The sequence below is a fragment of the Neoarius graeffei genome, chromosome 1 (genome assembly GCF_027579695.1).
Source record: "Neoarius graeffei isolate fNeoGra1 chromosome 1, fNeoGra1.pri, whole genome shotgun sequence".
NCBI classification, from domain to species: Eukaryota; Metazoa; Chordata; class Actinopteri; order Siluriformes; family Ariidae; genus Neoarius; species Neoarius graeffei.
The window spans coordinates 48,669,310-48,684,668 of record NC_083569.1 but is presented as its reverse complement, the minus strand read 5'-3'; the positions used below and the strand labels follow the sequence as shown (position 1 = coordinate 48,684,668).

At 42.2% G+C, this 15,359-nt stretch overlaps 1 protein-coding gene across 1 annotated transcript; it reads right to left on the bottom strand.

Moving 5' to 3' along the window:
- Positions 1 to 5,208: 5,208 nt before the first annotated feature.
- Positions 5,209 to 14,768, bottom strand: myl12.1 (myosin, light chain 12, genome duplicate 1). Its single transcript, XM_060933040.1, has 4 exons — positions 14,667 to 14,768; positions 7,424 to 7,631; positions 6,359 to 6,520; positions 5,209 to 6,027 (listed from the first exon to the last, which is right to left on the bottom strand). The coding sequence occupies exons 2-4, from the start codon at positions 7,608 to 7,610 to the stop codon at positions 5,855 to 5,857; spliced, it is 522 nt and encodes a 173-aa protein (XP_060789023.1). The 5' UTR covers positions 7,611 to 7,631; positions 14,667 to 14,768; the 3' UTR covers positions 5,209 to 5,854.
- Between the last annotated feature and the right edge of the window lie 591 nt (positions 14,769 to 15,359).

Genomic DNA, 15,359 nt, shown 5'->3' with positions numbered 1-15,359 from the left:
AAGTACGCATGTGCAGTATGGTGAATTCCTATTGGTTGAGCTGTGCTGTGGTAGGCGGGGCTTAATCAAGTGTTTGGCTGAAGTGATGAGGAAATTCACCAACATGGTAAAGTATTCAGTAATGATAATTTCCACCTAAAATGAGTTCGTTCTGCAGGAAATAAATGTTTTTCACAGCTTGCTTGCTTCTTAATATTTACAAAATCAACTTGTTTTGTAGGGGCGGCACGGTGGTGTAGTGGTTAGCTACAAGAAGTTCGAGCCCCGGGGCCGGCGAGGGCCTTTCTGTGTGGAGTTTGCATGTTCTCCCCGTGTCCGCGTGGGTTTCCTCCGGGTGCTCCGGTTTCCCCCACAGTCCAAAGACATGCAGGTTAGGTTAACTGGTGACTCTAAATTGACCGTAGGTGTGAATGTGAGTGTGAATGGTTGTCTGTGTCTATGTGTCAGCCCTGTGATGACCTGGCGACTTGTCCAGGGTGTACCCCGCCTTTCGCCCGTAGTCAGCTGGGATAGGCTCCAGCTTGCCTGCGACCCTGTAGAACAGGATAAAGCGGCTACAGATAATGGATGGATGGATATGACATGGTGGTGTAGTGGTTAGCGCTGCCGCCTCTCAGCAAGAAGGTCCTGGGTTCGAGCCCAGCGGCTGACGAGGGACCTTCTGTGCGGAGTTTGCATGTTCTCCCCGTGTCCGCGTGGGTTTCCTCTGGGTGCTCCGGTTTCCCCCACAGTCCAAAGACATGCAGGTTAGGTTAATTGGTGACTCTAAATTGACCGTAGGTGTGAATGTGAGTGTGAATGGTTATTTGTCTCTGTTTCAGCCCTGCGATAACCTGGTGACTTGTCCAGGGTGTACCCCGCCTTTCGCCTGTAGTCAGCTGGGATAGGCTCCAGCCCACCTGCGACCCTGTAGAACAGGATAAGCAGCTACAGATGGATGGATGGATAGATGTTCAACATGATACAGTATTTAGTGATGATAATTTCCAGCTAAAATAAGTTAAAAGGCTGAAATTAGTTCTGCAGGGAATAAATGTTTTTCACAACTGTAGTATTTATTTATTTATTGCCTCTTAATATTTACAAAATCAACTTGTTTTGTTATGTAGTTCATCGGTTTATTAAATTAAGATACAATGATATGACACGGTGGTGTAGTGGTTAGCATTGCCACCTCACAGCAAGAAGGTTCTGGGTTCGAGCCCAGTGGCCGGCGAGGGCCTTTCTGTGTGGAGTTTGCATGTTCTCCCCGTGTCCGCGTGGGTTTCCTCCGGGTGCTCCGGTTTCCCCCACAGTCCAAAGACATGCAGGTTAGGTTAACTGGTGACTCTAAATTGACTGTAGGTGTGAATGTGAATGGTTGTTTGTCTCTGTGTGTCAGCCCTGTGATGACCTGGCGACTTGTCCAAGATGTACCCTGCCTTTCGCCGGTAGTCAGCTGGGATAGGCTCCAGCTTGCCTGCAACCCTGCACAGGCTACAGACAATGGATGGATGATATGACAATAAAACACAGCTTTTATTCAAAGACATTCAAGTACGCTCCAGCTGCCTGTTCACACTAACCCGGGAACCCTCCAGAGGTGAAGGGTGGAGTCTTTGGAGAGAGCAGGGCATTTACAGAAATTATTTACCAGCAGTGTTATCAGGAGAAATTTGACCTCTTTTGAACCACTGTTGCAGGTTAGGATTTTGGCACCTTCTGTCATTCACTCATGTTCAGTAACCTCCTTATTCTAGTCAGGGTCATGGTGGATCTGGAGCCTATCCCAGGAAGGGGTACCATACTCCTTTTCGACCAACAGGGAATGGGTTCTTGAACCAGTTCAAGGTGCCAGGATCTTTGAACCTTGGTGCCAGCTAGTGAACCGGCCCACGTTTTCACTAATTTTGAAGGGAAATGGCTGCATCATGAATGGAGGGCATTGTACAATGCCCAGTGTAAATAAACATTCAGAGCAAGATGGCAAAGTGCACAAATTACCTGTGAGTTTTCGGTCCATTTTTTTTCCTGAAAATGTATCCTTTTCTATTGCGTTTTGCATCGCTGCACTTCACTTCCTCTCCAAACTAATAATACGTCCACTGATGTCACCATGGTTCGCACTGAAAAAAACAACTATATTTTGGTTCCAGCTGGGAACCAAGTTTTCAGATTCTGAACCAATTTATTTTTGGTCAAAATATCCTGAACGGTTCAAAATTTGGTGTGCAAACAAGAACAGAACCCGTTGGTGGAAAAGGGGTAGGACTGTCAGGTGGGAATGCACCCTAAATGGGATACCAGTCCATTTCAGGGCACCCTGCATCCATACACCCACACACACTGTTCTGCATTCATCACATATCATACTTTTACATTATATGGTCAAAAGTTTGTGGACTTCTGACCATCGCACCCATATATGAGCCTTCCTGAAATAGTAATAATTTGTATATTGTACCTTTTATGTAAAAAGCAGTTCAGAGTGCTTTACAAAATATATTTACAGCAAAAAAAAAAAAATTACAAATGTTATAGCATTTAGTTCAGGTACATTTAAATATGATGAATTAAAAACTCAATTAAAACGGAAAAAAAAGTGAAAATAGAGAAAGGGAGAAACCTGTTCCAGCATAACAATACCCCTGTGCATAAAGTGAGGTCAGATTGAGAGAAGATTTGATAAGTTTGAAGTGGAAGGACTTGAGCGATCTGTACAGAGCCACTGAACACCTTTGGGATGAACTGGAATGCAGACTATGTGCCAGGCTTCCTCTCCCACTATCAGTACCTAACTAATAAAGGCTTTTATGGCTGAATGGGCAAGTCCCTACAGCCATGCTCCAAAATGTAGTGGAAAACCTTCTCAGAAGAGTGGAGTTTATTATAACAAAGGGGAACCAAGTCAGGAATCTGTTTGACAAAACACATGGGTGTGATGGTCAGGGAGACAAGCTTTTGGTCATAGTTTTCAAAACACACTACACTGTACCCTACTGTATGGATGTTTTATGGTGCATCACTGAATGTCTACTCATTCCCATAGCTTTTTTAAAAAAAATTAAAGTTTAAAATAAGACAATACTTTTTAAATACTGATTACAGAAGACCATTGTAATTGTACTTCATTAAAAACGTGACCTTACTTTTGCATTTTGCAGTGACAATCATGTAGGATCCAGCTGCGTTTAGGGTTTTGATCTAGTTTTTGCTGGACCACAGACTTGGTAACCCTTCTAATGAAATTTAAGCAGTCTAGCAGCCAAAAAATATTTCTGAATTCTTGAACACAGTAATCACCGTTCTTGCTCCTTTATTTGGAAAGCACATACATACAGTTGTGGTCAGAAGTTTACATACATATCTTGGATATGAATGTCATGGCAATATTTGGGCTTTCAGTAATTTCTCTGAACTGTTCTTTTTCTGTAGCAGCGTACATCTTTAATAAAAAAAAACCCACTAGAATTTGGTGCACAAGTTTTAATTTTCTTTGGGTTTTCTGAAATCAACAGAGGGTCAAAATTATACATACAGGGTGAAAAATATACATACAGCACACCTAATATTTGGGTAAAATGTCTCTTCGCAAGATTCACCTTGACCAAACATTTTTGTTTACCATGAACAAGCTTCTGGCAGAATTCTGGTTGGATATTTCATGACTCTTCATGGTAGAGTTCAATACAAATTTTTTTTTTCTTGGCATGGACTCGACTTATAAGCACTGTCCATATATTTTCAATAGGGTTGAAGTCAGGACTTGTTTTAAGCTTAATGTTAGCCTGCTTGGGTTCATTGTCCTGTTCTAACTCCCAAGTCGTGTTTCTGATGGTTTATGCTGAAGAATTCTGAGGTCGTCCTTCTTCATTATTCCATCCACTTTGTGGAATGAACCAGTTCCACTGGCAGCAAAACAGCTCCAGAGCATGATGATCCTACCACCACCACCAGCTGGTACAGTGTCCCTCTGTACATGGTGGTCATTCTGGCCAAACAACTCAATCTTTGTCTCATCTGACCATACAGCTTTCCTCCAGAAGGCTTTTTCTTTGTCCGTGTGGTCAGTTGCAAACTTTAAGCTTGAAGGTGTCAATTCTGGAGCCGGAGATTATTTCTTGGACAGCAGCCTCTTGGTCCATGGTGATCTGAACTGTAGAGGGTGATCCATCAGCTTCCAGTTCATGGCAGGGCTGTGCCATGATAGTTCCCAGGTTGTTCCTGACCATCCAAACCAATTTCCTTTCAGCTGAGGGTGACCGTTTGGGTTTTCTTCAAGCACAGTGGCTTGGCAAAGTGACTGCACCTCACAATAACTTGCTGCATACAATTGTTTAAACTGATCTTGGAATTTGCAGTTGTTTAGAAATGGCTCCAAGAGACATTCTGGAATTGCGTACATCTGCGATCCTCTTTCTCAGATCTGCACTGAGCTCTTTGGACTTTCCCATTTTACTGTGTGTTGGTCAATCCAATGAGTGCTGTAAACAAACCCTTTTTATGAAGGCACAGAGAAGCTACCAACTGTAGTCAATCATGATCTCTAACAGGAAGTTAAGAGACCTCAGCCGTTTCAGCACCTCTGAATTAATAATCTGAGTGTGTGTGTGTGTATTTTTGACCCCGTGTTGATTTCAGAAAACCCAAAGAAAATTAAAACTTGTGCACCAAATTCGTGTTTTTTTTTTAATTAAAGATGTATGCTGTCCAATGATTCTGCCACACAAAAAGAACAGTTCAGAGAAATTATTGAAAGCCCAAATATTGCCATGACATTCATATCCAAGATGACATTTGTCAGTGTATGTAAACTCCTGACCACGAGTGTACGTCGTATGTTGGAAGTGCAAATCAAATTCAACAAACTTGTCACTGATTTGTAAATCATATTTAAAAACCCCTAAAACTGCTAAGACACTAATTTCTGTGGCTGAGCTCAAGCAAGCTAGAACATGCTGACTGGTATGAAGGAAAGTTTTGGTATGTTTAAAGGGGGAGGGGAGGAAAAAAAAAAAAAACACCCCCGTGCACAGCACTCATGTGCAGTGAGTCCATACTGCACAGAGGGTTACCCGAGCACAACCACATAATTTGAAATATTGGAATGGTTAGTTTTATGCAATTTAGATGTGCGTCACTGACCAAACACCAAAAGGGTTTCAGAAACTTCATGTACCTCCCCAGCAAAAGAAATCCAGTTAAATGAATAGAGAAAGACCGCGGATGTTACAATTTAAGTAATTTATTCAAAAAGTCCATATTATAAAATGTAAAAATTCAGCTGGATCAGGACATAACAGCAAACATGCTTGTCGACCCCACCACCACTTCACATTTGACCACATTTAAAGCACTGAGAAACTGGACCTCCAGGAGGTCTAAGACTTGTGTGCAGTTCTGCTGCATCTAAATTAAGTGTCTGTTGAGTTTACTTGAAGGTACACTTTAATGGGATTTAGAAAAAAGAGGCCCAAGATATAATCAAATAATCATAATTAATAATGCATATACATACCCTAATTACATGTATGGATTCAAAAGAGTCTGAAATAACCCACCGTTAAACCAATCACAACGTGACTCACTCGCACTCCTAATCAACTGTGCCGTGTCCAATATTGGACTCATTCAATACAAAACTTCAACAAAAGGGTGATACTTATCCCAACACGTTCAGTGATTTGGTCTTAATCTAGACACGTTTTCTCCTTTAAGTTTACCTTTAAATAAACCACAAACAAACAGAGCAGCCAGGCAGATTTTTGAGGTTGGCATTTATCTCAGAATATTTCCAGAAACGTTACATAAAGCTCCTTTAACTGAGAATGAAGATTAAAGAGGAAGGGTTGATGATGCATGGAGGTTTCTGAATTTAGTCATCCTTGTCTTTGGCTCCGTGTTTGAGGATACGTGTGAACTCCACATAATTAAAGTTGTTCTTCTTGTCAATTGGGGCCTCTCTGAAGAGCTCGTCAACCTCCTCATCTGTGAAGCGGTCACCCATCGTGGTCAGAAGTTCCCGCAGGTAGTCCTCCTGGATGAACCCTGAGCAGACAAGAGAGGAAAGTCTGGTGAACAGATGAACGAATATACAGGAGAGCAGATAAAGCGAAATCCAAGAGGTTTCTCAATCCAATCACAGGTTATAACCAAACAGGCTTATTAATAAATAAGAGATTAATTATATGCCCTTGCTAAAATTCCAGGATATTTATGCGACTTAAACATCTCCAGACCCTCAGAGCACCTTTACTTCATGATGGCGCAACACCATTATTACAATCTTGTTTTTTAGGGTGTATTACAAGCGTATTTTATGCATTATGATTGAACTAATTTAATGGTTTGTAAGATTCCCCAGGCTAAAGGTGCTTACCGGTTCCTTCTTCGTCAAAGCAGGCAAAGGCGTTGCGGATGACATCTTCTGGGTCAGTACCATTCAGCTTCTCTCCAAACATGGTGAGGAACATTGTGAAGTTAATTGGCCCAGGAGCTTCATTCATCATCGCCTCCAAATATGCATCAGTCGGGTTTTTACCTGAAGATTAGTTGAGGTAAATCTGAGTGAGGTGTAGAACAGCATGGAAAACTCTAGTATAACAGTACAACCCAACAATCACACTACCTGCTTACAAAGATTTATACATTTTCATAGTCAAAAAAGTTCAAAATTTCAAACGCACAATCATCTGGCAGCCAACAGACTAAATTGCACGATGGGTGATCAGAGAAGTGACGCTCCATGCTTCTCCTACATGACGCCACATAAGCCATTCCTGGTGTGAACTGAAACTCGTTCTAGAGTGGCAAGGGCATGGTGTCTCCATCTCTTTTGGTGTTCAATTAGTTAAGGCTAAAGTTCATTTATCAAAACTATGTAGATCGAGGCCTACTGTTTTCAGATTTTCATCACACGTTTGCTTTTTAAATACCCACATTAAAACTCTTAAACAGGTTTTAGTGGACACAACACCTAGAAATCATGTTTTCCTAGAACATCTTTGTTACCAACAGGGTAACACTTAGCGGTTAACTATTCCAGATATGCTGTTATAACAATATTCAGTCACCAGATAATCAAAGTGACCAAGCAGAAAAGGCTCCACCCTCTTCAGAGACATCCATAACTTCAGAGCTACTCTACCTATTCCTGTTAAAAAGTCAGCCTAAAGGCAAAAGCCTCATGACATCTGGTATGAAATAAACCCTAAAGAGCACCTGGCTACCACAACACAAGTTTTAGAAATAATTTTGGAAGTCAGTTTCGGTTGCTGATCAGACAAAAGGCTTAGTGTGGGATGTGACGGTGCCGATACAGTCAACAAGAGATCTTTTGCCAAATGCAAAATAAAATGATACAATAGTACCCAACTTTGTTATATGTATATTGCATACACAAACAATTTGCGTGTTACTGTGAGCGAGAGGAGGCGGAAATTACCCAGTGAGGCCAGCATGTCATGCAGATCTTCCTTGTCCACAAAGCCGTCACGGTTCTGATCGATCATGTTGAAGGCTTCCTTGAACTCCTGAATCTGTGACTGGTCGAACATAGCAAAGACATTGGAGGTCGCGCGCTGAGGGCGCTTCCTGGCAGTCTTGGCCTTCACGCGACTTTTGCTGGACATGTTGCCTCTGGTGTGATTTACCTAATACATATATAAAATAAAATAAATAAATATTTAAAAAAAAAAAAAACACCTGCATGACAGTCATAAAAGAAACTTTTTTTGGTTGCAAATGTAAAATGTAGCTGTTGCATCAGTCTGTAACTGTCCTGTTTAAAGTTGTGCAAACCATCATTACAAGGGGAAAAAAAAAAAAGGATGTGTCCAGTCTTGTCTGGAAAAGCAAGTCTAGAGAAATTTAATAGGACAATGTTCATTCCCAAGCAGCTCTTCAAAAGTAAACATACAAAGTGGCTAATAATCAGCCCCAAAGGTTTCTTTTTCACAGACAAAAGAACAATGTTTGAGGAAATCATTTCAAAATAATTAAAGCCATATACAACAGTCACAACAGGAAAGCTCATTTCCTTTTTGCATGTAATGCATCTTTACATTAATTAAGCATAAAAAAACCCCACTACATTACAGGACCTCCAGGACATTGTGAGGATGAGGAGATGATTAACACAAACCATTTTTACTGGACCAGCTGCTGCACTCATATGGCAGAAATCTGCTTGCTAGATCCCTGTTGTTCTAAACCACTCTGTTTACTCAGCATGCTGGAATTCGCTCTTTGTAATACCAAACAGTCACACTTTCAGAAAACAAAAAGCAATTACACGATATTAAAAGCAAAGAATCATCAGGAACACTTAAGATTTCAGAGGAGGATAGCTAGTTGTAAAAGCATTACTGAACCTGGCCTATATTTTCTCCCTTGAGCCTGCTTTACATAGACACACTCCAAGCTTCCCCATTTAACACGGGAGCTTTTCTATTTCACGGATGTTTACAACGCATTTAACAGAATGAATCACTTCTGACACATTTTATCCCGTGTTGGATTAAATTACCTATTTTACCAACTCTTAAAAAAAAATAATAATAATTCTACTTTATGAGCTCATTAAAAAGCTATCATGCTTAAGAGTCACATTTAAATCCATCCATTATCCGTAGCCACTTATCCTGTCCTACAGGGTCACATGCAAGCTGGAGCCTATAGAGATCTTGCAGTCACGTGACCGGAAAGTACACAGCCGCCATCTTGTCGGTAAAAAACACCGCTGAATACTGCTGCACTCGTGTACAGAATGGATCAATTTCAACCGACGGACTACACGGCTCATTTTTCTAATGAACAGATAACTAGATACATGTCTAAAATAAACGATCTACAGATTAGTGACCCTTATGGCTTACCGGACGGAGTTTTCACAACCGTGTCAGTGGATATTGAACTGCCAGCGGAATACCCAGACGTGTATAATTACCTCATTAACTTTCCCTCGCTGTTCAGTGGTGAAGCACTGCGTGCTTATAAATCTCTGAACAGTTATCTTTACAGAAATTCAGGATTTGTCAGCGACTCAGATGTGGCATCTTGTAAACAAGAAAACAATCATTGGACGGGTAAGTCACTTAAGTATTGAGTATAGCACTGACCAGCCGATTATAGAATAGAATAAGGTAATTCCAGCTGTAATTCCAAATCGTCTGTCTTGTTTACCATGGATCTGGCGTTGAAGAGGTAAAGGCTTAGCAGTGGAGGTTTGAGTGGCTGTTTTCCGAGCTTAGTCAACAGGCCGGCTCTGCAGCCTCACTTTTGCTTCCGCTCCCGACGCCGCCTCCTTCGCTTTGCTTCTGATAACAATTCACGGAGACCCCGCTGGTCTCGCTATCTCGTCCGGAATGTTGTGCATGCGATGGAAATCGCTACAAACCGTCATTTTCTGTTGGAAACCAATGTCCAGTAAGTCCATACGGTTGTAGTGGAAATTGAAGTCCGGTACAGACGAACAACACGCAAAAATACACACAAAAAACGTGCACAGGTAGGGAGAGCTTGTAGCCGCAGCCGTTGTAGTAGAATTGTATATAGTAGGGTTTTCCAGAAGAAAAGGTAGAAGTAGAACTAGAAGGCGGAAATATGGCGTTTGACCGACAAGATGGCGTCTGTCACAATCTGGATCGGCTGTGACGTCACATGCAAGTGCTCCATCCCAGCTGACTATGGGTGAGAGGCGGGGTTCACCCTGGACAAGTCGGCAGGTTATTGCAGGGCTGACACGGGGGGGGCAATTCACACTGTCAATTTAGAGCCACCAATTCACCTAACCTATGCGTTTTGACTGTGGGGAAAACCGGAGGAAACCCACGCAAACACGAGGAGAACATGCAAACTCCACACAGAAAGGCCCTTGCCAGCCACCAGGCTTGAACCCAGGACCTTCTTGCTGTGAGGCGACAGTGCTAACCACTACACCACCGTGCCGCCCTATTCATATTTAAATAGCTGAAGTAAGACATGAACCAATATTGGATACATTCACTCAATGCAAAACAATTTTGGGGGGGAGAGAGATTGGTTATGGGATTCATTGCCATCTAGTATTAAACTAAGCGTATTGGTTGCTTTAAGACCAACCTAATTAATATTTATGCATCGAAGTGAAGCATGTACAGTCCTCCAGGCTAGAAAGTAGACATCATATGGATACCATATAGCATATAATTTTTCTAAGTACAACACCGAGAACATGTAACCTACTGCAGGTGCTAACCTTCTTGTAGCGGTTAGCACGGTTGCCTCACAGCAAGAAGATTCTGGGTTCGAGCCCAGCAGCCGCCTTTCTGTGTGGAGTTTGCATGTTCTCCCCATGTCTGCGTGGGTTTCCTCCGGTTTCCCCCACAGTCCAAAGACATAATATGGTTAGGTTAATATGGGACGGCCTTGGGCTGAGGTGCCCTTGAGCAAGGCACCTAACTCCCAACTGCTCCCCGGGCACTGTAGTATGGCTGCCCACTGCTCTGGGTATGTGCATGTTCACTGCTTCAGATGGGTTAAATGCAGAGAGGAATTTCACAAGTGTGTGATGAATAAAAGTTGTGCTTTCTTCTTACATTTTCTCAGTGTGGTAACTTAACTTAATTAGTTATGAATATCTTCACCTTGTTAAAATAACGTACATGTTTTCCTATCCAATAGTACTTCTGTAGGTTTTAGATAATGCATCACATCCTTTTAATAAGTAGGGGTTAGATCGCAGTTGGGACGAAAGTTCTGTTCACACCTCTATTTAGTTTTTCTTTGTTAGGAGGTACATGACTATTTTTGGTATCTCAGTCTTTTTATTGTACATTTGTGACAAAGCCATTAAACTAAGATATATCCTCCTGAGAACCAAGCCATAGACTTGTGTCCTCTATAGTTGACATTTGCTTTAGATGCACACCCTCTTACTCTTTCAATCTATTCACTTGAATCCTGGTGTCTTGTAAAGAATACATCCTGGGCTTTCCAATGATCTATAGATCAGGCAGCTCCTCAGACCTGCCTGATCCATCCTGGTGCCCTGTGTCTGGTTGGAGTCTCATCGTATCACTCCTGTGGAGGACAGCCCCATGTGGACAGTTAGGGGTCGCGCCTGGAGGATGCTCTGGACTCTTGTAGTGGTGCTTTTGTGGCTGGGGACTGCAGTTGACTTGCTGATTTTAGGGCTGCGGTTGTAGTGAACGGTTTTGTGCTCGGGTTTCCATCAGTGAGGGGTTTATAGCATCAACGAAGCTGACTTTATGTTAGGACTGTTAATGTTATAGTCATGTTGTTGGCCAAATGAGGATGGGTTCCCTTTTGAGTCTGGCTCCTCTCGAGGCTTCCTCCTCATGTTGCCTGAGGGAGTTTTTCCTTGCCACTGTCGCGCTCATTGGGGATAGATTAGGGATAAAATTAGCTCATTTTAAAGTCGTTCAAATTGTGTAAAGCTGCTTTGCGAGAATGTTTATTGTTAAAATCGCTATACAAATAAACTTGACTTGATACATCATTGAAGTGGTTCGAGAGACTAGTTCTTCAGCACATCAAGGACCACCTCCCCCCAGACTTCGACCCCTACCAGTTCGCATATCGCACAAACATATCCACAGAGGACGCCATCGCCGTAGCTCTCCACTCTGCGCTAAACCACCTGGAGCAGCAGCAGAGCTACATCTGCATACTCTTTGTGGATTACAGTTCAGCTTTTAATACAATAATCCCGGACATCCTTATTAGAAAACTGGACACTCTCGGCCTCCCCCCCTCACGTGTGCCTGGTTAAAGGACTTTCTTACTAACCGGCCCCAGACTGTGAGACTTGGCCCCCACTTCTCCTCCACCTGCACGTTGAGCACCGGCTCTCCACAGGGCTGTGTGCTGAGCTCCCTCCTGTACTGCCTCTACACCCACGACTGTAGTTCGACCCACAACAACAACCTCATCGTCAAGTTTGCTGACGACACCACAGTGGTCGGACTCATCTCAAAAGGGAGACGAGGTAGCCTACAGAGAGGAGGTCCTGAAGTTGGCAGCCTGGTGTTCAGAAAATAACCTCGCTCTGAACACCAAGAAAACCAAAGAGCTCATTGTTGACTTCAGGAAGCACAGCACCGACCTAGCCCCCCTCTACATCAACAACGTGTATGTGGAGAGGGTCCACACCTTCCGGTTTCTCAGCGTCCTCATCTCCACCGTCATTTCCTGGGCAGTAAACATTACAGCAGTCATTAAGAAGGCTCAGCAGCGGCTACACTTCTTGAGAGTCCTCAGGAAGTACAACCTAAACTCCAACCTGCTGCTGACCTTCTACTGCTCATCCATCGAGAGCCTGCTGACATACTGTATTACAGTATGGTGCTGCACTGCTGTAGACAGGGAGAGGCTCCAGAGGGTAGTTAAGGCAGCACAGAAGATCAGTGGCTGCCCTCTCCCCTCCCTGATGGACATTTACACCTCCCGCTGCCTTAGCAGAGCTAAGAATATCATCAAGGACAGCTCCCACCCTGGCTTTGATCTGTTTGGCCTGTTGCCCTCAGGGAGGCGCTACAGGTGCATCAGGACAAAGAAATCTATTCAAAAACAGCTTCTTTCCAAAATCCATAACCACCCTGAACTCGGATATGCTCTGACTTTATAGTCTATTTATTTTACTATGTGACTCTCTTCGTGCAATAATTTATAATGTGTAGTACTTTATAAGGTGACTCTCTCTGTGCAATAGACCTCTTACAGTCACGTGACCGGAATGTAAACAGCCGCCATCTTGTCGGTAAAAAACACAGCTGAATATTGCTGCACTTGTGTACAAAATGGATCAATTTCAACCGACGGACTACACGGCTCATTTTTCTAATGAACAGATAACTAGATATATGTCTAAAATAAATGACCTACAGATTAGTGACCCTTATCGATTACCGGACGTAGTTTTCACGACCGTGTCAGGGGATATTGAACTGCCAGCGGAATACCCAGATGTGTATAATTACCTCATTAACTTTCCCTCACTGTTCAGTGGTGAAGCACTGCGTGCTTATAAATCTCTGGACAGTTATCTTTACAGAAATTCAGGATTTGTCAGCCCCCCTCAGATGTGGCATCTTGTAAACAAGAAAATAATCCTCATTGGACGGGTAAGTCACTTAAGTATTGAGACCCCGCTGGTCTCGCTATCTCGTCCGGAATGTTGTGCAGGCGATGGAAATCGCTACAAACCGTCATTTTCTGCTGGAAACCAATGTCCAGTAAGTCCATACAGTTGTAGTGGATATTGAAGTCCGGTACAAATGAACAACATGCAAAAATACACACAAAAAACAAACGTGCACAGGTAGGAAGAGCTTGTAGTCTATCACTATTACTGTATATATGGTATACCTGATAGCAGCAATCCATTTTGCACACCTGTCAGGGTCCCGTGGCAGCCTACTGTCAAGTGTATGTGAGCATCATGGGTTTCCCACACTTGAAAGGGAAGGACTCGGACACAGGATTCCACTCGTCTTATGTTTTATTGATTTTCAGTGGAGTTGACGTTGTAGTAGAATTGTATATAGTAGGGTTTTCCAGAAGAAAAAGTAGAAGCAGAAGTAGAAGGCGGAAATATGGCGTTTGACCAACAAGGTGGCGTCTGTTTACAATCTGGATCGGATGTGATGTCACATAGAAGTGCTCCATACCTCACTCCATAATGTGAAACAACACATTCACCTCAGGACTGTGCACCTTACACATAGCACATACACCAAGTCTGTGCACCTACCTTACCTTGCAATACTTCATAAAATGTGTAATATTTTATTTTATAATGTGACTCTGTGCAATACCTCGCTCCATAATGTGTAACACCTCAGGACTGTGCACCTTACCCCCCCCCCACATACTCTCCCCCACTTCTTTCTTTCTTTCTCTCTCTCTCCCCCCCCTCTCCACGCTGTTTGCACTGTTATTGGAAATGCTTTAATCTCATTGTCACTATACACATGTACAATAAAGGCATTCTATTCTATTCCTGGGAAATTCCTAGTAAGGAAATCACAACAAAAGAGAACTCGAGAGACATTTTTTTTTCTTGGTTCCCAGGAGGATATGAACATGTTCAGTGATGTGGTATCTGGTCTTTCTACTCCCACCTGCAGTGCCATTCAGGAAAAAAAGATGAATCATCGGATATCTTAACATTAATGCGACAACTACACTCAATTTCTAAACTGGGACATAAAATAACAATGATAGGTAATGACCCTAACACATGGGTTAATGATTAAATTAAAGCACTGTACAGTGAATGTATTAGATGGAAGGCAGCAGGACTCGGGTTGAAAAATACAGTGTTATGGTGATTACAGGATCTCAGAGACATTACTAACGACAAGCGACTCTTTACTACATGCTATTCAAAAATATTTTTATATAAAATCAGAAACTAAGTGGTGAAAAGCCAAGTTAACCCAAGTATTTATCTGTCTAACTTCAAATATTAACACAGTTTGAGTCTCATCCTACCTAACCGGCTCGTAGCTAATGCAGCTAGCAAACCGTGCTAACTAGAGCTATCGTTATATACGACTTCAAAAACAACAACAACATTTTATTACCGAATACTGCAGAAATAACTATCCAGGTTTTATACGCACCTTTCAACACGAAAGTATTTTAGACCATAATTTAAAAAAAAAATAAAACAAAACACATACCTGAAACCCAATAAACTGACGGCCTGTTCAACCACCGCCCAAACTTCCTGATATTCAGAACGGCTACTTCCGGACAGGATATGTGGATCAGCTCAACGACGGTTATAGGGGTGTTCAATCTATTATGGGCTTTGAAAATAATACACAAGAGTAAGAAATGTGTTTAAACCAAAATCCATAACAAAAAAAATGTTTTTATGTACATTTATAAATATTTTCACGACTTCCCCTCATGGTAATAAAACGTATCTAAACACACTCATTATGAACACCCCTGTGTGCTGTGACTTAGTTCATCCAAACCCACCCAGAGTGTGAACTACGTAGACTCTTCAACATGTCCATATAGGGTGCTGTGACTCTAAAGTCAGAAGCAACAGAATGGGTGTTGAGAAAAACAGCTGGTTACCTCTGGCACCTTTGTTTCACAGACTCTGGATCAGCCCTTGCTTATTATTAACATTTTGCCTATTTCTGTTAGAAAACTCTGTTTAAAAAAAGACCAGGATAATTAAATCTATCGAAATATTAACCAAATTTACCATATTATTATTATTATTAGGGGAGAGCGGGGTAAGATGAGCCACTTTTTACATTTTTCATCATAACTATATGTTAAAGCCATTTTTGCTTCCAGTCTACACACCATACCAAATTTCAAAGTGTACTGTTACTATCTGAGCAAAAAATAAT